This window comes from Phascolarctos cinereus, unplaced genomic scaffold (genome assembly GCF_003287225.1).
Source record: "Phascolarctos cinereus isolate Bilbo 61053 unplaced genomic scaffold, phaCin_HiC Scaffold_726;HRSCAF=1367, whole genome shotgun sequence".
Classification (NCBI taxonomy): domain Eukaryota; kingdom Metazoa; phylum Chordata; class Mammalia; order Diprotodontia; family Phascolarctidae; genus Phascolarctos; species Phascolarctos cinereus.
Genome location: NW_027556098.1, coordinates 334,051,496 through 334,074,151, shown reverse-complemented (window position 1 = coordinate 334,074,151; position 22,656 = coordinate 334,051,496). Strand labels below are relative to the sequence as shown.

At 35.5% G+C, this 22,656-nt stretch overlaps 1 protein-coding gene across 2 annotated transcripts in view; it reads left to right on the top strand.

Moving 5' to 3' along the window:
• NOX4 (NADPH oxidase 4) overlaps nucleotides 1–22,656 on the top strand; it is a 232,975-nt gene that overhangs the window by 45,809 nt on the left and 164,510 nt on the right. For both annotated transcript variants that reach the window (XM_020993815.2, XM_078156966.1), the window contains 4 exons: nucleotides 901–985; nucleotides 2,768–2,865; nucleotides 4,725–4,752; nucleotides 12,727–12,799. In XM_020993815.2, the coding sequence (XP_020849474.1) occupies nucleotides 901–985; nucleotides 2,768–2,865; nucleotides 4,725–4,752; nucleotides 12,727–12,799 (284 nt within the window). The remainder of the gene's footprint in view (nucleotides 1–900; nucleotides 986–2,767; nucleotides 2,866–4,724; nucleotides 4,753–12,726; nucleotides 12,800–22,656) is intronic.

Here is a 22,656-nt window from a genome sequence, read left to right as displayed (position 1 = left end):
CAGCCACTGTAATTTTTATCTTTATGTATCCACAACACTTATCATAGTGTCTCACCTGTGTTAGGGACTTTAGTAAGTATTTATTAAGATAAATCATTCAATCTATTTAAACGCATACAATAAGGTAATAATTTAAGACAAGGAACAGTTACTTGTCAGTCTGCACTGAGAGAGGAAATTTTCTCACTGGAATTCCCTAAACCAATGAAATCCTGCGTCTAGGCTCTAAGTAAATAAAATAGATGAATAAATAAATATCCCCCCCCCCACATTTACTTAAGTGTTACAGAGTTATTTAATTTTAACCATTTAAAAATAACTGTTCTTTTGGGATTGCTTTGCCTGCTCCCCACTACGCAATACCTCAAATGAATAGAAAACCACAGAATGCCAGCTTGTTGCGTTGTTTTTTGAATTTCCTTTGTTTTTAATTTAGTCAGTCACAAATATAAAATTATCATAAGACTTCTCAGACTTTGTACTCAGGATTCTCATTCTTGTCCACTGCACTTTGGCTTCCAGTTTTCAAAGGGTAAAGAAGGTGAGGATAGAGAATTGTGTTTGTCCTTCATTCTCAAAGAGGACTATGGCATCAGGGAGATGGTGACATGACTTGCAATTGACTTTGTTTTGAATGCGGGAGGCCTATGCAAGGTCACCAGCCTCACTTTCTCCTCCAGAACCATCTGGGTCCAGTGGCCAGGTATTCATGAGGACGACTGGATATAGCTCAGTGGACAGATAGTACTCTTTGTCTGACTGCTTCACATTCTCTGAAAGTAAAACATTGTTAAAATAGGAGCTGAATGATTTTTCCCTATATGATTAGATATTTTATACAGTTTAGCCTGTTACTATATTTTAGTAAAAGAATTTGTTAATTTTTTTTTCAAATTTTAGGTTGCAAGCAGAAGAACAAGAAGGCTTTTAGATAAAAGTAGAACTTTCCACATAACCTGTGGTGTTACCATATGTATCTTTTCAGGTAAGATTTTATAAGGTTGAAGGCTCGCCTAGCAGAAAGACCTTAAAAGTGCTAGAGTTATGATTTGCTATGGATAGTAACTTTCTATGGGGGAGTTCAGCTGTTGACTGTGAATAATGGCTTTCTTGTCAAAAAGATTAGACTTCTACGTATCCTTGTAAAGACCCACAGATAATTGCTTTTATTAATGCATGTCATATTATAAGAACCCAATGTTCCCCCTAGAGCAGGTCATGTCTATGTTGTTGAAAGGCAATGGTTTTATTGCAGATTATTAGGAGAAACAACATTTTAAAAAAACTTTAAAAATTACAGCTGGATTCAATGAATAAAAAGATGTTTGAAAATGAAAATATACCATAGAAACTCCTGAACAGCAGGAACTTTGTAGTTCTAGAATAATGCCACGTCCAGGATTTAGATAGCGGTGGTATATTAGGATACCTGTCTTACCACAGCCACTCCAACGCTGACCTCCCCAATTATTCAACTTTATTAGGCAGCTGGGTGGTATGATGGCTAGAGCTCTGGGGGCTTGGAATCAGGAAGACCTGAGTTCAAATTGTGTCTCAAGTACTTACCAGCTGTGTGACTCTGGGCAAATCGTTTAACCCCTCTTAGCCTTAATTTCCTTATCTGTATAAAGAGGGAGTGTGAACTGATATCCTTTTTAAGTCCCTTCCAACTCTAAATGTATGATCTAATGATGAACATCTTTACCAATTCACTAGTGTGAGGATATATCAGAATATAAGCCCTTAAGGCAGAGACTGTTTCACTTCTGGTTTTATCCATAGCACTTAACAGTGCCCGTCATGTATTTTTTTTTACTCATTTTCAGTCGTGTCTAACTCTTTGTGAACCCTTTTGGGATTTTCTTGGCAAAGATATTGAACTGGGTTGCCATTTCCTTCTCCACCTGATGTCACAGATGAGGAAACTGCGGCAAATATGGTTAAGGTACTTGCCCAGGGTCACACAGCTAGCAAGTGTCTGAGGATGGACTGAAACTCAGGTCTTCCTGACTCCAGGCCTGGCACTCTATTCACTGTAGCAACTAGATACTTAATAAATGCTTCCTGATTGACTGATTAGTTTGAGCATTTCTTCTTTAATATCTGCTCCTTAGATTGATGGTCTGGCCTCTTTTTTTCTCTGTCACATTCTCTGCTGTGGGACATGGACACTCAATCAGTCATTGTAATATACTATATTTAAGTTGGGGGTATGTAGAGGGAGAGGGGGATTGTGGGGTACAATGGAAACTAGGTGCTGCAATGAATAGAGTGCTTCTCTTGGAGTCAGGAAGATCTGAGTTTGAATCCAGTCTCAGACTTTTGTTAATTATGTGACCTTGAACAAGTCCATGTGGTCTCTGCCTCAGTTTCTTCATCTGTAAAATGAGGATAATAGTAACATATATGTCCAAGGTTTGTGGGGATAAATGAGATATTTCTAAAGCATATTACAAATCTTAAAGTTCTATAAATGCTAGCTATTATTGTTGATATTTTCCAGTCTGCCATGGCATTTATAAATAAATATAATAAGTATTCACTAGTATGATTTCTCCAACATGGATCCTTTTCTGATACAACTTCATTTCTAACTAAAAAGCTGCCTATTTATCATCATACTTCTAAGTAACTATCATGTTCCATTCCCAGTGCAGCTGTCAAAGCAGAATCTTTTTTTTTTTTTTAACAACTGACCCCTTTGTAGTGGAACTTAAATCATCCACAGAAGACTCCTAATAAATCAGGGCCTTGTTGGGTTTTCTAGGAGTCCATGTTGCTGCCCATCTGGTGAATGCTCTGAACTTCTCTGTGAATTACAATGAAGATTTCCTTGAAATAAATGCAGCAAGATATCGAGATGAGGTGGGTTTTCTGTGAGATCATATTTTCCTTTTGACTCTTGTGTGCCATTTAATGAGGTTTGATGGTTTTCTCTGGAAATCAGAAACTTGCTGCTCGTTTAAAGCATCGTAAAATGTGCTTGTTCAGTTAATTTTTTGAAATTCCTTTTTAGTTCAAGGAATATGCATTATTACAATTTCAGATCCCTTGCAGCAGATAAGGGGAACTGGAGAAGTATCCGCTTTGTAAACACATCTGCCCAGGTGTTGGCTACTCAGACTTCACTCCTAACTCCTATCATTTAGCAGCATCAGTGTCTCCACTACAGCTGCCCAATTTCACCAGGTCTCTTGAATTGCACTTTCTCTCTAAAAACATCAAGATATTTTGAGTGTTTAGGGTATCTTCATCTCCATGTCTTGCTTTGTTAATCTGGAGCCCTCCGTTCTGTGAGCCTTGAATAGCCCAGCCCCCTGCTGAATGGAACATTAAATGATATCTCTCTGGGATATACTCCCACTTCTTTTCCCCATGTCTCCAACCCTGGTAGCTCAGTATTTTAATTTGGTTCCCTGGCTGCGTATTCTAGCTTTCCATCACCTCCAAACTTAACCTGTCCTATATGACATTTGATCAGAACCCTGTTGACTGATGTTGATGGCAGGTGATAATTGTGTATTATTATTCTCTGGGTTTTGTGCCTTCTTTCTATTTTAGACTATAAACATTTTAGGTCAGCTTTGTACCTTTACTAGCTTCTAGCACAATAGCGTATGCCTGTAGTATGCTCTTAATATGTGATGATTAAATGAAAGAATTACAGATAATGATGCTTTAGCCCTTAAGGTGGCTTTTTTTTTTGCTTAAAATTATTGTTCATAATGTAGTTTATTTATATATTTAATTTACTATAATTAAAAAGTCCTGGCTTAGCAAATACCTTAGATCACTAAATGGTGAGCTAGTAGGGGAGGTGTGTGATTGGGGCTTATGTTACCCCAAGTCAGTAGCTGCTTGTTCTTCCTTGTTCTGACTAGCCTTGCTTGAAGCTAGTCCTTGACCTTGACACAATGGTGAAGAAGGGAACGGATGCTGTGTTATCTTTATGCTCAATGGGTCAAGCAGAATTAAGTAGTTGCCAATATCACTAAAAGTTGTCTAAAAGCTGTTGGTAAGTCATCTAATTTTAGAGAGAGAGAAGGAGAGGAGGAGAGGGAGGGAGAAAGAGATACATACACACATAGACAGATACAGAAACAGAAAGGGAAGCAGAAACAGACAAAGACACTTCATTTCCACATGAGAAGGATAAGTCAAACATAAGAAAAGATGACAATATTAATAGTAGAAGTCAATACAAATTAATATCAACTATTAATATTAGTAAAAGGATTTAATAATGGGAATAAGAGTATATGCAGTTGTATAATACCGTTCAGGTTACAAAGAGCTTTCATATCCATTACTCTACTTGATTCTCACAATAACACTTGAGCTGTTGTGAAGCCAATGGGTCAGGTATTGTCATCTCCACTTTACAGATGAAAAAATTGGGTCACAAAGGTTAAATGGGATGACCATGGTTATGTTACTAAATGGAGCCTTGATCTTCTGATTTCTAGTCCAATGTACTTTCAGAGATGGATGTCTGATTTCTTAAAGATGTTTCTTTGAGGTCATGCCTGAAGGAAGGGATATATCCTATGACACTGAACTCCTAGAGTCCCTTCCAACATATGAAATACTTACTATCCCTCTGAAAGGGAAGTGTCATATCTACCCAACACGTGCTTATGTTTTTTGGGTCCTTTGAAAAATTGTGCCTGATTCATCTTTTTATATTTTGTTTTCTTTCAATAATTTGTCTTTGTTTTGTTCAGGATCCCAGGAAACTTCTCTTCACCACTGGTAAGTTGCCATCAGCTGCTTTCTTTGAAGATTCTGGGAAGCCTTATAAAGTCCTCACTATCACAGTAGATTCCTCAGCTGAAATATTAAGACATATTGTATTTTTCAGAATTAGTGTTGAATATTGGGCTACAAGATTACTATTTAGAATAAGTAGCATTTTTTTTTTCTTTTTGAGCCAGAACTTTATGAAGAAAAGGGGAAATTACATAATGATACATTTTCCCTGCTGGTTCATGCTCTCACTGTCTATCCCTTTGCCCAATAGCCACATAATTAGGTTATGACATTGTATATTTAAAATTTCTAACATGTAAAATATAACTGAATTTCTTTTTTGTTTTATATGAATTTGATTTACTTTACTAATCAGTCAATCAGTACACATTTATGAATTGCCTGCTCTTTGGCAGACACTGTGCTATGTACTGGGATTACGAAGGCAAGATATGAAATGTATCTATTTTCAAAGACCTTATAATCAAGACAACAAATGCAAGTTATTCTGAGCAAGAACAAAATTAATGCAAAGCAATTAGGGAGAGTGCACATTAGCAATTATAGGGTCAACAAAGAACTTCATACAGAAGATGGTATTTGAGCTAAGTTTTGAAGAGAATGAGGGGTACCATGAAAGTATTGCAAAAATTATAGATAAACCCTAGAGATGCAATGAGAAATAAAAGGTATATATCTTAAACTATAAAGGAAATAGAATATATATTTATAAATATAATTTAAAATCATATTACATTTGGGGCAGCTAGATGGTGCAGTGGGTAGAGCATTGGGAATAGAATAAAAAAGTCCTGCATTCAAAAGCAGACTCAGACACTTACTGGCTGTGTGACTCTGGGCAAGTCACTTAAACTTTTCCTCAGTTTTCTCAATTGTAAAGTGGTAATAATAATATTTACCTCCTGGGGTTGGTGGGGGAATGAGATAATACTTGTAAAATGCTTAGCGCAGTGCCTGGCACATAGTAGGCAGGTGCTATATTAGTTGTATTACATATATAATATATATAATATAAATATTAGTTATAGTTATTATTACTATTTTAAATTTTTTTTCTATAAATTTATGTACTTTTTAACCTGATGCTTTGATTTCATAGCTTCATGGTTCTTTTAGGGAAGAACTCTGCCAATGCAGAACAGCAACTGATATGCAACTCAGAGAGTCTTTGTAAGTTGCCTATGGGTTTAGTGATTTGTCCAGGGTCACACAGATATTATGTTTTGGAGGCGGGGCTGAAACCCAAATTTTCCAGTTTCTAAGTATTTACTACTGGAAGTTGAGTAGAAAAGCAAGTCTATGTTGGATTCTTTTTATGTAGATTTAGTTACTGTAATTCAGAAAGGATCTCATGAAGTGGAAATTTCATCTCTAAGAGAAGTTCCTGGCTTGTATGATCTAGGATCAGCTATTATACAGTTAATAATTGAACATATAGTAAGCTATCTCTGCAAGTTTTTTGGACTTTCAATTTTAGAGTACCTTTTTCATAGGTGAGCAAATTCAGCAAATACCAACAAATACCCTCTTTCATCTAAATTTGTTGATCATTAATTGAAAGGCCAGTTTGTTTTCTTTTGGGAGATTTGCCACTTAATAGGAAAAAAAAACATGAGAAGAGACCCTAGTGGATTGGAATATAGATTATTTCCTATCTTGTGGTACTAAAAGTGAATTAAACACATGACAATTTGGTTCACTATGGTAAGAATACTCTTAAATTCAAAATAAAGATGTAGAATTTGATTCCCCTCTGCAAAGTCCTACTTTGATGCGTCATCCCAAAATGTAATTGTCTCCAGTTTCTTGAAGACTATACCACTGAAGTGTCAGGTTTTGTACCACATTGGAATATCTTCAAGTACAGAGCTCATGACACCGTCTGCTATCTGAGAACCAGTTTAACTAAAGTCAGTGAAGCTTGTCACTAGTAGGTTGGCCATTAGCGGATGAATGAATTATTTTGCCATGGCAACCTACAAAACAAAGAAGATATTTTATGAAAAAGTTACCTCAGCTTTTTTGACCATAGATAAAAAAATGGAAAAGCAGGGAGAAGGTAATTAAGAATGAGACAGTTCTTAGGTCATCTTAGCTCCAACCACTTTAAATGTGAGACTCCTTACTAATGACTAAATTGACGTTGAAAGAACTAAACTTTGTCAACATTGATATTCTGGTGATAAGGTAAGAAGACAAAAAGAAGTTGTAGGTAAATGGAAGGATGATTCATAGGTTTTTCTTTTAGATGTAAAGGAATTGGCTGTGGTGGTTTTATTTTATACCCCAAAGCAAGAAAAATAATTTCAAGGGGCAAGAGGGCATGCTATCTGAAATTCTTATGATCAACATAAGCAAAAAAGGCAAAGCTTTATGATAGCATTTTCACATGTATGATATGAATATGAGAAGAAAACATTCAGGATTTTATCATTCCTTACATCTTTATAGTCATACAATTGACTAAAAGGTCACAGGACCCGATGAAGGGGGAAAGAGTAGAAGAGGCACATAAGGAACTCCAACGTGCAAGCAAGAGTAATGATTGACCTGGAGGAGCTGCTTCTTAATAAGATCTCTGAGGGGAATTGTCTTACTAATTCCATTGTCTTCACAAAGCTCATTCCACTAATTCTTGGAGCCTTAATTGCCATGTAGGATCACAACATAATTGTTCAGGATGCTATTTGTGATGACACATTTATGATTATTGAAGGAGTGGAGTGAGGAAAGCAACTGATTAAGAAGCAGCACTGGCTGAAGTCCTGAAACACTTGCCAGGGCCTCTGCGGGCCCACTTTGATGTGTCATGACTTGATCCATGTTGTAGTGACTATTTGGTTTCTTTCTTTCTGCCTTGTTAAAAGATCCACTTGCCATGCCTTCAGGTGGTGAATCAGAGAATGGGGGAGTTGGGGTAGGGAGTTCTTCCTCCCTCCTTTGTGTCTGGAAAATGAGTCCCTGTTATGAGGCCGACTCAGACTGGTAGCTTTTCTGTTTTTCATCTTCAGTGTCACAGACAAGCTGACACTATCCCTCCTCTGCTTGACTCAAGAAAGAACTTTATATCAACAATCATCTAATTATTTATACCAAGTCAAATATAAAACAGAGGTATATATACTTGGCAAACATGCTTGTAACTTTCAAAAAGGATGTCTACTGCAAGGTCCAAATGATAGATACTGAGATATTTCAGATGTTTCTCTTTTCAAATGAATTGTGCTAATTGCATGAAGCCCTGGACTATTGAAGAGTCTCCTATCATCAAAGCTATTCTTGGGCAACCTGGCTTTATATAAGAATGATAACATTTTAACATTTTTCCATGTAGTCATCTATTTTATATATTTTAATGAAAAGCATAGGAACCTAATATTCTGGCTTGGTTCTTCCCAGAGGCAACAGGGATGACTTGTAAGCCACTTCTGACCTTCTTGATTCATTGTAACGGCATAATTTACATTCTTCTCTTGATATATGAATATATGAGGGAGATTTTATATCTAAGGAGAATATATCTTTTTTCTTTACTAAAATTTGTTTGATGTTTTGTGTTTACACCACCTTTATTTCTGTGTATTTCCCTACTCCTCATGCCCAGAAGTGTGAGAAAAAGAAAGAAGAAAATAGAAGGAAGAAAGAAAAGAATGTCAACTAACCATCCCCTTAGTGGAGTCAGAGATAGTATACATAGTGCTCCATACCCATAGACATTGTTTATAATGGAGAATACCTCATTATTATGTCTAAGTCTATGAACGTAATCAGTGCCTGCAGTATTAGGTTTACAACTTTTTTTTTTCATATTCCAAAACAAGATGCCGTGGACATAAGTTTAAATTCTTCTTACATTTTGATTCCCAAATATTTTTTTCAGGGTCTCCAAAACTGTATGCCAGTACCATATGAAATGAGAATAGTCTGTCTTTTTAGGCAGTTATCTTCAGGGAGGTGATGAGAAGTTGTATCACAGTCCCCTATGCCCTTACCCTGATGACATTTCAGCCATTATAGGTTCATTGGGGTTTAAGGCATTTAAAATTTTCAAATAAGTAGAGGGTTGGGCTATTTGTTAGTCATTGATATCCTAGTATAGATTAATACAATCAAATATCTTTTATTCTCAAATATAGCAGACAGCTGTGCCTCTATGGCCATAGGAATTTTGAGAGTAGGTTGAAGAAGTGGTACATTGGTAGATGAGAGAGTTTTAGAGGAGGTAAGTCCTGGGCAATTAGCCAAGTAAGGTTTTTCTGAAAGCTAGAGGGATAGCATAAATGCACTAGGCACCTGGTGGTTAGGGAAAAAGGTACCAACAATTAATTTTGCCTATTTTTTCTGAATAGGCATACTGTGAGGTGGTTATGAGAGACTATGATTTACAATTAAGAAAGCTTACTTGTTTCTGCTTAGCTTGATCTTTGCCAAACTCCATCTTCACTTATAATCACAGTAAGGTCCCTAGTGACATATGTAAAAACTTAGGCACCACTACTTTACTACTGTGACACTTTAATCACCTTGAGTGTTTTGCTAATAAGTCCATCTAGAGATGGGCATATCCTGAGCTTAGTAAAGAGAAAAAGCACAAGATTTATAGTCAGAGGAAATGGGTTTCAGTTCTGGTTCTTCTACTTACTATCTATGTGATGTTGGCAAGTAATTTAACCTCTCCAGGCCTCAGTTTCTTCATCTGTTAAAAGAGGAGTTAGGCTAGATGTCCACTAAAGATTTCTTCCTACTTATAATCCATGATTCTATGGTATTTTTTTTCAGAAGGAAGCAGGTAATTAGACAACAGACATTTATTAAATACTTACTATGTGGAAATCATTGTGCTAAACGCTGGGGATTAAAAATACAAGCAAAAAAGACAATCCTTGCCCACAACAATTTTACACTCTAAAGGGGGAAGACAACACGTATAAAAGGGAGCTGAAAAACAAAGGGAGTGGGGTGATAGAGAAGGTACTCATCTTGGGACATGATGGAAAAGTCCAGAGTCAGAAGGTCAGCCCAGAGGTGAATGAAGGATTACCAGCTTAAGCTCATTGCCAAAATAAAGTATCCAGAAGGGATTTAGCAATGGGAGAAGGCGACTGGTATGGTGGAGTGATGTTCCAGGATTAGAACACCCCAGGCTTTGAGGAGAGTTTCAGAATGAAAAGGAAACTGAGTCATGGTAGTGAAGGATATTAGTACTCTGTAATAATAATAATGATAATAATAATATGATGATGATAGATGGCATTTACATAGCACTTTAAGGTTGGCAAATTATTTTACAAATATTATCACATTTTATTCTCACAAAACCTTGGAAAGTAGGTGCTATTATAAATCTCATTTTACAGATGAGGAAACTGAGACAGACTAAGGTAAAGTGATTTGTGCATGGTTATACAGCTAAGTGAGCACAGATTTAAACTCAAGATTTCCTGATTCTGGGTCCAAAACAAGCAAAATGAGGAAAAACTTCTCTTGATATCAATGTATTACCCTGCTTTATATAGGGGCCCAGGGTTTCTAACTTGGGGCTTTTAGGCATCCATGATACTTGTGTTATGTAGAAAAATGAATTATTCAATCAATAAAAATTTATTGTCCATATATGTGCCAACATAGCTAGATGCTTGAAGTAAAAATATGAAAGCCATGCAGGTCATGCCCCCAAAGAACTCATTGTCTATTGGGAGAAGTAAAATAACCAGAGATTGATATTACAGAGTTAGTTATGTTTAACTGGCATTAATGAGGTACAACCAATGCTAACATCCTCTGAGCCTTATTCTGGCATGAAGGTGACCTCAGGTTCTAGCTTGCTATGCTAGTGAAGTGCAGACTTTATAGAGCAAGTCCCTATAAGGTAAGTCTTCAGTTAGAGAACTAGGAAGATAATTTCTATCTGTCAGTCAAGAGCCAATTCATTAAATTTACAGAAGACCATCGTTTCTTAAAATAGTCTAAGGAATGGAAGAGGTTCCACCTATATTTTATGAGAATATTCACACCCATTAAACATCGGATTGCTTTTATAAGTGTTGTAGCAATGAGCTACAAAAGCTATCTTATTAAGATTTTTTTCATTTTAAAAATAATTTGTATTTATGTCTTTTGTTTTTATATTGTATTCATTTCTGCATATATTCCCTCCTCTATCAGTTGAGCCATCCCTTGTAAGAAGGAATAAGAAAGAATTAAAAATAAATCAGTAAAACCAGCAAATACATTGACTATGTATGACTAGAAGCACATATAGTAATCCACACCAATAGTCCCCCTTCTGCAATGAAGAAAGTTGGGTTTGTTTGTTTGTTTGTTTTCAATTTTACTATGGAATTATGTTTGGTCAATATAATTACACGATATTCAGTCTTGTTTTATTGGGTTTTTATTTGTATTGATGATGTCATTACACACACACACACACACACACACACACACACACACATATACATGTATACAAATCTTTCTTTCCTTTCTTTCCTCCCTCTACAACAATTCATGTATTTCCATGTTCCTTTGAATTCTCGGTATTTGTCATTTCTTTTTCATAGTGCAGCAATATTCCATTCATTCATTTATCAAAGTTTGTTTACTCATCTTCAAATGATGGATTCTTGCTTTATTCCTAATTCTTTGCTACCCCAAAAGGTGCTGTTCTGGATATTTTGGTATATACATTAACTTTCTGTTTTTGACATCTTTGAATATTTGCCCAGTGGAATCTCTGGGTCAAAGGTATAGACATTTTAGTGATTTAGGTTTTTTTTTTTTAATTTTTAAAGCACATCGGAGTGGTATAGTTGACCTTAGCCCCGATATAAATTGACTGAGTGAGTGTGGGCAAGTAACTTACACTCTCAACGCTCTTGGCCAGTGAGATCAAATTCAAATAGAAACAGATCCCTGCTACCATGTTGATTTGGAAAACCACAAATTTGCATTATCTACATTGTATTATGATTTTATTCATTCCATTAAACATTTCACAATTGTACTTTGATCTAGTGGGGAAATTTGCCAGCAAACAACTCTTTAAGATGTAAGCAGCCCAGAGAGTATCAACCTGCTTACATAATGGATGTTTCTACAATCAGAATTTCCTACAGAAGTAAAATTGCAAGTCCAGTCCTTGTCTCCTAGAGTTAGTACATCAGCCATTTTGATTTTGCCCACCATTCCATCTAGGCTGCCATCAGCCTGATCTCATCAGTTGTTTGTCTTACTGATTTTGAAAAGCAGTGTCATTTTGTACATTTCTTTTTATATTGAGCAAGTTTTGGTACACATGCAATAATTTCTCTCATCAGGCAGTCAGAAGGCATAATTTCAGCATGTTTTTCATTTCAAAACAAAAATGGACCTGCCAATGGCCTTAGCAACAGCTGGCATTGTAATCTCTTTGTTTGAAAATATCTATTTTTCCCATCCAGGTTTTTTTTTTAATGGTGCTGTTTTGAAAAGCATTGGGCTTTGTATTTCAGGTACTATAGCCAAAAAGTATTAGAAAAAAAAATGAGGTCCTTTGGTAAGCAGCTAGCTCAGAGAAAAATTTAAAAGCTGGGAAAACCATAACCAAACCAACAAGGCCATTAGATGCTAAAGTTCTTCTCTGACATTCTGTGGTCTCAGGCTGTGATGTGTATTTTGGGAGAGGTAACAACAATTCATATGTATTCACCAGGCCACATGAACCCGTATGAAAAATATAAGCACTCATAGTGGGGAGGGAGGAAATAGGTTTTGCATGAATGTCTACAAAACTATGATAATTAATAAAATAGCCAGTTAAAATGGAAAAGCACACAGAGCTGCTTGGCTTTTGATTTGTATTTCCAACAGAGAGAAAAGTACTTTGAATTTCTAAGTAACAACTCTTTCTCTTTTTTTTTTTTTCAGAACAGTTTAAATGCATGCACATATATTTATCTATTTACACATTTATTTTAGTTCCTGGATTGACGGGGGTCTGCATGGTGTTGGTGTTGTTCCTCATGATTACAGCTTCTACATATGCCATTAGGTAAGAATCAGTCCCATTGTTTTCTTTTTTCAATCTAGGTGTTTTTTTTCCCACTTTACATTTTCTTTTATGCTTGTTATAACTCAGTGAAATCTCCTTTCACCAGAATGAAGTGATGAATGATAACACATTTATTAGGTACCATGAATGAATAAATTTTTATGAAAGCATTTATTAAGCACTTATTATATACAACGCACTGTGCTAAACTCTTGAGATACAAACAGAAAACCAAATAGTCTCTGCTCTCAAGGACTCACATTCTAACAGATAGAGACAAGTACATTATTTTTTTAAATTTTTCTGATGAATTTTAAACAGCATTGCATGTTTTTGTTTTTATCTTGGTTTAAAAGTCTTTTAAAACTGAGTTCCATTTTTCCTGGCATAGTAAGTATAATATATTGAAAACAAATTTTGGGAGGTGCTAATGAAGGCTTCAACTGAGCCTTAGTGTATTCATTCTGAATATTGATTTCTTTTTGAGAACCTTTTTGGGCCTCATTTTTAATACTTGAAAAATAAAATTATTGGATCAGATGATTTTAAAGGCCTTCTACAGCTCTAAAACTTATTTTCCTGTAATTATTTCTATAACAGGCATTAGAGATTCAGTTGACTAGGCATTGATCCTAGGAGGGGAACATATGTGCTTTTTTTTTTGTTAAACAAAACAAACAACAAACCTCAAATACCTCATATGAGCTTGTTTTGTTATATTATAAATTTATTTATTTGTCCTGTAGTTATAGCACTGGAAAACAAAATTAATTGAAGGCTTGGGTAATAAAAATGTACTTTGTGCCTGAGAAAAAAGCTTTTCTGACAACAGATTATCACTTAAATAAAGAAAGTATTATCATTGTCCCCATTCTGGGTTTAAAAAGGCATCTTTGAGGCCCAGGCATCTGAAGAGATCTGAACTTGCATAACTAATAAATGGAAAAAGTGGGACAAGAAGTCAGATTGCTGAATACCTAGGCCAGGGCTTTACCACAATGCTGCACAAAACCATAGATTCCCTTAAGGAGGAAATAGCCTTTATCTGGAAGAGCTACCCAATTAGGCTTATTTTATTAGTTAAGACATTTAGGTAATTTGAAATTCATATTTTATCAGTAATTACCTTATTGAGATTTTTCCTAATTGAGCCATTTTTTTCTCAGCCCAAGTTTTTTAAATTTCTAATCAATTTTATTTAGAAATATCTGTCACTTCTTTCTGAATACTAAAGACTTCCTTTTTTGTGTTTAAGTTCTTGTTAATTTTTAAAATTTATTTTAAACTTAAATATAAAATGAGAAAAGAAATAAAAAAATTTCATGTACACAGCAGAACATATGAGAGGATTCAATATAAAATAATAAACTTCCATATCAAGAAAACCTATATAATAAATATTATGCATTGTTTTCAAAGCTACCCAGCTTTTTTGTGCTTTCTTCTAGATTTTCTTTTGCTCTCTGCTGTGCACTTTTTATTTATTTACTTGTTCATATCCATTGACCGTTTCTCAATTGGGGTATGATTCATATTCTTATAAATTTGACAAAGTTCTTTATATATTTGAGAAATGAGACCTTTATCTGCGAGATTGTCTCTGAAAGTTTTCTCCCAGTTTTTTGTTTTCTTTCTAATCTTGGATTTATTAGTTTTATTTACATAAGAACTTTTTAATTTAAAATAATTGAAATTATCCATTTTATACCTCAACAATGCTCTCTCTCTCTTCTTTCTTTGTATGTTATTCTCTTTTCTATGAGTCTGATAGGTAATGTGCTCCATGTTCTTCTAAATTGCTTGTGATATCTCTTTTTATATCTAGGTCATGTAACAATTTTGACCTTATTTTGGTACATGGTTTAATGTATTGGTCTGTACCCAATTCCTGCCAAACTGCTTTCCAGGTTTCTCATCAATCTTTACCAAATTATGGATTCTTATCCCAATAAATCAAATCTTTACATTAGTCAAACACAAAGTTGCTGTAGTCCTTTGTGGAATAAATAGATTAATTAGATAAAATGGGTTTTTTTTTGTATTATATTTACTTTGGCTACCCAGGAACAATTAATATTTCTCCAATTATTTAACTCTGAACTTATTTGTATAGAGTGTTTTATATATATGTTCATGTAGTTCCTTTGTTTGTTTTGGCACTTATATTTTCAGGAATTTTATACTGTCTAGTTATTTTAAATGGTCTAAAACAATATCAAATAATATTAGTAATACCTAGTGTAGTTCCCTGTTTTCTCTTTTAACTAAATCTATTTTAACTTTAACTTTGTCTGAGATCATAACTACCCCTGCTTTTTTTTTCACATATTAAATTCTACTCTAGCTCTTTATTTTTAACTCTGACTGTATCTCTCATTTTTATTGTGTTTCCTGAAAGCATCATATTGTTGAATTCAGATTTTTAATCCATTCTGCTATACATTTCCATTTTATGGGTAAATTCATCATATTCACATTCAAAATTATAATTGCTTGTTGTGTATCTTCCTCCATCCTATTTTTCTTCATTATACTTCTCATCCTATTTACCCTATCCCTCCTGACTCATCTTATTTACTTCTACCTGCTGTCTTGCCCTCCCACTCCTTAATCTACCCACCCCTCTAAGAGTCTCTTCCTTATCCTCTGTTCCCACTCTCCACCTTAATTCACTTTTCTCAGAGTTTCTCCTTTATTCCCTTCCCCTTTTAATTCTTAACCTATATACCCTTCTAAAAGTTGTTCCTTATCCTATCCCCTCCCTCTCTTATTTCTTTCTAAATTTAGAAGACTTTTATATCCTTCTCGATGTATATGTTGTTTCCTCTTTAACCCATTTCAGATGAAAGTTTCCAGCAAGATGGCCTCCCATCCTGACTTGCTTCTTCTATATAACTCTCCCTCATTTGTATGAGATAAGTACTCCTTTTTATCTCTCCCTATGCAGTTTTATGTTTTATAATCACCCTATCATATACAGCTAAGCCCAAGCCTATCTTTCACACTACCCAAATAATGACAGTCAAAAGAGTGCTGATAACATTTTTACCTATAAGAAGTAAATAGTTTGACCTTATTAAGTACCTTATAATTGATCTTTAATATTTACCCTATATTTCTCCTGGATCATATGTCAAATTTTCCATTAAGTTCTGCTGTTTTTGTTACAAATACCTAAAAGTCTTTCAATATCCTTTTGTTTTTTCATTAAGGATTACACTTAGCTTTGCTTGGTAAGCTACCCTTGGTCATAACCCCAGTTCTTTTGCTCTATGAAATATAATGTTCCAAGACATGCAGTCTGTCAGTATAGAAACTGCTAGATCTTGTGTAGACCTGATTGTACCTCTGTGATATTTAAATTTATTTATTTTTTTCTTGTTGCTTGCAATATTTTCTCCTTAATTTGGGACCTTGGAAAATTGGCTATTTCTTTAAGTTTTCCTCCTTGAATCTGTTTCAGGTAGTGATCAGTGGATCTTTTGTATTTTTGCTTTACTTTCTTATTCTATAACTTGGGGGTAACTTTTCTTAATAGTTTCTTATAACAGCATATCAAGATTCTTTTTTTGATTCTTTTTCTGTTACTCCAGCAATTTTGTATTGCCTGTCTGTAATCTCTTCACCAGATGCGTTGTTTTTCTGATGAAATATTTCACATCTCTTCTATTTTTTCATTCTTTTGATTTTGTTTTATTATTTCTTGTCATCTATCACATCATTAGCCCAATTCTAGTTTTTCAAGAAATTGCTTTCTTCCTTAAGTTTTTGATTCTCTTTTCCCAGTTGGTTGATTTTCTTTTCTTAATTTTCTTGTATTGCTTTTATTTTTTTCCCTAATTTTTCTCAATCTCTCTTATTTGATTTTTAAGGTCCTTTTTTAAGTTCTTCCAGGAATTCTTTTTGTGCTTGTGACCATTTGGCATTTCTCATTGAAAAAGGAGAAGCTTTATTTTTTTAGCTCCACTATCTTCCTCTCAATATGAACCTAGATCTTCTCTAGCCTCATAGTGGCTATTTTTGATTGGGTTCTTTCTCTTTTGCTTACTCATTTTTATTATTTTCTTAGCAGCTTATTATAATCAAATTCTAGTTGAGGTTTGGGAGATGCTCCAGGCCTCAGGTCCTTCATACTATTATTTTCTGAGCTCTCTCCCAGGGCCTAACCTTGGACACTCCTCTCGACCCCAATGCTATGGCCAGGGGCCCTAGCCACACTGCCCCCAAAACTGTTCCCTGTGGTCTCTCTGGTGTCTACAAATTTCAACTGCACCCTCTGCCTTAGAATGGAAACCAGGAACTCTGCTGTCCTACAAGTTCCCATAGTCAGCAGGGTTCCTCCCCCTCTGCTACCACACCCACCAGGTGCACGACAGCTCCTTCTCCCCACCCCAACCACAGCCCAGGACCATGCCTGCTCAGTACAACTGTGCCCAGCATCCCTTGACAGTGGAAGGTCCCTCAGTCTTCTCATACTCAGCTGTCTGACCCCCATACTATCTTTGAGGGGAAAGTTCCTGAGGCTGAGGCTGCCTCCTACCCCAGATGCACCTAGGGCTTGTTACTTGTGGATTCTGTGGAGTAGGCCTGGAGGTGTTTGCATTTCACTCAGGCCAAACCCCCACCCCTTAATGTCTAGTCTTTCTGGGGTCTTCTTAAGTTGTCTTAGGAAAACAACTACTTTACCTGGACTTTTGTTTATTTATGCTATCTATGTTCACTTTGAGATGGTGTTCTGTCTTTTCTTGTGGAGGAAATTTGGAGAGCCTAAAGTTTTCTGACCTACTCCATCATCTTCCCAGAATCCTTTCCCTGTGTTAAGTTCATGAGAGAAAATTTATTTTCAGAGTTTATTTTGCTGAGCTAAAATCATCAGACAGTAAGTTAATTGCATTTTTGAAATCTTTTTAAAGTGTGTCGGGATTGTTGAAGTAGGTCTGATTACGTGAATGAAGGTATCTGACTTATACACATCTTGTATTTGGAAACAGACATAATTAAATGGTGAGGCAATGTGACATTAAAGACATGAAAGAGAGTTTCAAGGCTTCTGGTTCTTTGTGTTCTATTCAGCAGTGTTTGTCCAGGCACTTTTTTCTCCAGAGGTGTATTGACCCTTGGTAATTTCTCATATTCATAGGTGGATGTGTTAATATTATTGCTAAGACAGAGCAAAAAAGGCTAATAGAGAGTGGTTAACCAAGATAAAAAAGGATAATAACAAAACCAGCCTTATTCTCCTTGATGAATTTAAATTCCGGAATACCAAGAGAATTGGCAGAGATGATTACTGAGTTACTGTTAATAACCTTTGAGGGCAGTGAAAAATGGGAGAGGTACCATAGCACTGGAGATGGACAAATGCTTTCCCACTTTCGAAAAATGGTAAGAAGATGAATTCTTCAAATTAGATGAGTGAACTTGAATTCAATCCCCGACAACACCCTAGAACATAATTTTAAAGTGATGATTTAAAAGAACTTATAAAGGGAAGTGACAATAATTACAAGCAAACCTTGCAAACATTTTTCCTTCCTTCCTTCCTTCCTTCCTTCCTTCCTTCCTTCCTTCCTTCCTTCCTTCCTTCCTTCCTTCCTTCCTTCCTTCCTTCCTTCCTTCCATCTGATTAGCAGATCAGGGATATGCTGTGTTTGTAGTCTTCCTAAAATTTGTCATTGTATTTGACAGGATATCTTTTGATGTAATTTTGCAAAGAATGAAAAATGTACAATATACAATAATGTAGTTTAGTTGGCCCTGGAAATGGTTGAATGACATGTCCTAGAAGTACTGACTAGTTAATGTGTTGACCTAAAGGAGAGATTCTTAATGTGTGTGTGTGTGTGTGTGTGTGTGTGTGTGTGTGTGTGTGTGAGAGAGAGAGAGAGAGAGAGAGAGAGAGAGAGAGAGAGAGAGAGAGAGAGAGAGAGATCATTTTGGCAGTTTGGTGAAACCTATGTGTTCTTTCTAATTAGAGTAATAGTTACAAATAAATGAAGGAAATGCTGAATTTCAATTAGATGTTTGTCAAAATAAAAATGTAATTTTTTCCCATTCAAATTCAAAGATTGCCTTAAATCTGTGAGGGTTTATTGACCCCAGGTTAAGAGCCCCCATCCAGGAATCTTTTCTTGGCCCTGTTCTGTTCAACAGTTTTATCAATAATGTGATGAAGGCATAGATTTCACGTTTGTCAAATTTGCTGATCACAAAATACTGGGAAATTTAGCATTCATAGTTGACTCGAATTGGCTTGATGACATGATTTTCATGTTGGCCTTAAGAACTGGGATCCATACTATGCCCAAAGGGCTATAAAAATGCACATACCCTTTGACCTAGCAACAGCACTTCTGGGGCTGTATCCCTAGGGGGAATGGGACTCGCATGTACAAAAATATTTATAGCAACTCTTTCTGTGGTGGCAAAGAATTGGAAATTGAGGGGATACCCATCAGTCTAGGAATGGCTGAACAAGTTGTGGTATATGAATGTAATGAAATACTATTGTGCTACAAGAAATGATAAACAAGTAGACTTCAGAACAACTTGGGAAGACTTGTATAGACTGATGCTGAGTGAAGAGCGGAACCAGGAGAACATTGTACACAGTAACAGCCATATTGTGTGATGACTAACTTTGATAGACTTAGCTCTTCTCAGTAATACAATGATACAAGAGAATTTTAAAAACACTCATGATGGAAAATGCTATCCACATCCTGAGAAAGAACTTTGGAGTCTGAATGCAGGTCAAAGCATACTGTTGCTCTTTTTTTTCTTCTGTTTTGTTTCTCCTTTCTTGTGGTTCCTCCTATTGGTTCCATTTCTTTTTTACAACATGACTAATGTGAAAATGTTTAATAGGAATGTATATGTAGAACCTATATCAGATTGCACACTGTCTTGAGGAGTGAGATGAGGAGGGAGGGGGAGAAAATTTAAAATTCAAAAGCTTATGGAATTGAATATAGAAAAATAAAAATAAATTAATTAATTTTACAAAAAGAGAAAAAAAGGGATCCAAAAATACTTTTACAGACTAGAATAATCAGTTGAATGTAATAAAATGAATTTAATAGAGTTAAGTGTAAAGTCTTAGTCTTGGGTTTGAGAAAAAAACAATTGCCTAATTTCAGGATTGGGAAGGTATAGATGCACAACAGTTCTCATGAATTAAAAAAGCTATCTTATATATACACATACAAATATATGTACATATATATATGTATATATATACATATATATATATATATATATATATATATATACACACACACACATATATAGGTATTTGATGAGGAAAGAACTTCAAACTCAATATGAGTAGGTGTGATATGGCAGCTAAAAAAGTGAACATGATTGTAAGTTAATTTTAAAAGAACATTATTAATGAGGATGAATGGTAGAAGATCATCTTCTTGTACTCTTCTCCTGTCAGGCCATGCCTAGAACACTGCTTTCAGTTCTGGGTACCACCTTTTAGGAAGGATGTAGACAAGATGTAATGCTCAGAGGACAACACAGAACAGTGAGGGAACTAGGCACTGTACTATATAGCTAGGTCCCAATTAGTATGAATGAACAATTCTCCAAAGTGGTTGCATTATTCAAATTCCCACTGTATATTTCCATTTGGCTAGAAACAATTATAATATTTTATGTAATTATGACTTTGAGTAATGCAAATTCAAATATATGTCACTACTTCAGGAGATTCATTATTCATATTAATTCTGACCTAGATGAATCTGGATTTAATGTAAAAGAAAAAGTTTAGGGAGAGCTTGATAACAGTTTTAAAATTTTGGAAAGGTTTTATGGGGAGATGATATTAGATTTGTTTTAGTTGACCAGCGATGGGAATGATACGAGCAGTGGGTAGAAGTTGTAGAAAGACAGATTTCAGCTCAATAAAAAGAAAACTAAAAATTAGAACCGTCAAAAATGGAAAAAAAAAATCATACATTCTCCATCACTGAAGGCCTTGAATTGGAAGAGGGATGACCCCTTACTGGGAATTTTGTAGAAGTGCTTCCTGTTCAGGTACCACTTGAACTAGAATGACCTTTGATTTTCTGAGTTCCTTTCATATTATAAGTTTCTCTATGATTTTATGAATGGAATGAGAATGAGATCAGGAGTCTGCATAACTAGATTCTCTTCTGTGCCCTGCCTGAAAAGTTGGAGTTCTCGTTCTCAATTGCCCATTGGAGACTCTCTTCAGTTTATCATATATATATATATATAACTTGTTTGAACATAGTTATTTGCATGTTGTGTCTTCCATGTAATTATGAGCTCCTTGAGAACAGGGACTGTTTTTGACTTTCTTTATATCCCCAACACTTAGCACAGTGTCTGGTACATAGTAGGTGCTTAGTAGATGCCTGTAAATTGGCTTAACTGGTAACTAAGGGTGGAATTGCTTCACAATCTAGTCCCTTTACAATGGTGAATACCATTAGTACTGGATGTAGCACTGGATTTGGGATCAGGAAAACCTGAGTTTAAATCCCATTTCAGGCAGGTCCTAGCTGTATTGCCCTAGGCAAATCACTTAACCTCGGTGATTTTTTTTTTAATTTATAAAATGGGAATAATAATAACACAGTCATAAGGTTGTTGCAAGTGTCAAATAATACCGTGTGTGTTAAAGTGTTTTACAAACTTGAAACTGCTGCATAAATAGGAGTTATTATTAAACGTCTATGCCTAGCATGTTATGAATCTAGAGTAAAATCTGAATAACTCATGAAGAAGGTTTCTTCCTTATTTCTTGCTAGAAAAATGTAAACACAAGATTTGTTAATCTCAAGAAGGCTAATAAAAACTGAGTTAAGTTAGTGTTTGGTAGAAGAATGGTTAAAGCCTAAAAAAAAAAAGGACTTTATAATACATGCAAAGTAAGAAGAACAAGGAAGGGATAGGCCCACTCCTTGTGTGTAATATATAATGTTAACAGATGACAAAGAGAAATTATTATTACTTGTTTTCCTCTTTTGCTCCTAGCTTCTCTACTGAGATGGACAGTCTTCAGACTTAAGGAAATAACAAAAAGTTTAACAGGAAAATGAAGCCAAAGATAGCCAAAGAGAGTCAAAGAATGCACAGTTAATCATGACTCACTGGATCAAAGAGCTAGAGCAGGAAGGGATCTCAGAGGTATCCAGTCCAGCCTCCTTGTTTCATGATGAGGGAACTGAGACCCATGAATGTTAAGTGGGTTAAGGGCACGTAGCTAGTAAGTACCAGAGACAAGATTTGACCCCAGGTCTTCTAATTCTCAAGTTTACACTCTTTCTCTTGTGAGAGCTGCTTCTTTAAGCATTTAAGCCCAGTTGATCTATATCCTAAAGATCTGACACATCTGCTAGACCATAGTTTTTCCTTGAGTCATCAACCAAGCCTGCAAATTAGGTATGATGCTTTGTCTCCTCTTTCTCTCGCCATGGATATCTAATCAGTTGTCATCTTGTTGTTTTTACCTTTGTAACAACTCTCATATATGCCCCCTTCTATGACACTGCTACCATCTTTGTGAAGGCCCTCATGACCTCATGCTTAGACTGTTGCAACAGCTTGTTGGTTGGTCTCCTTGACTTAAGGCTCTCCCCAAGATGACCTGACTTCCACTCAACTGTCAAACTCATCTTGCAAAGGTACAAATTTGACTGTTAACCTTTCCCCACTCCTCACAATCCCCTACTCAGTCAACTCCAGTGGTTCCCTCTTGCCTCTAAGATCAAATATAATGTGCTGATTGGCTGTTAAAGCCCTTCAGAACCTTCCCCTTCCTACTTTTCCAGTCTTCTCACACTTTACTTTACTCCACAGATTTTTGGATCTAGCAACAT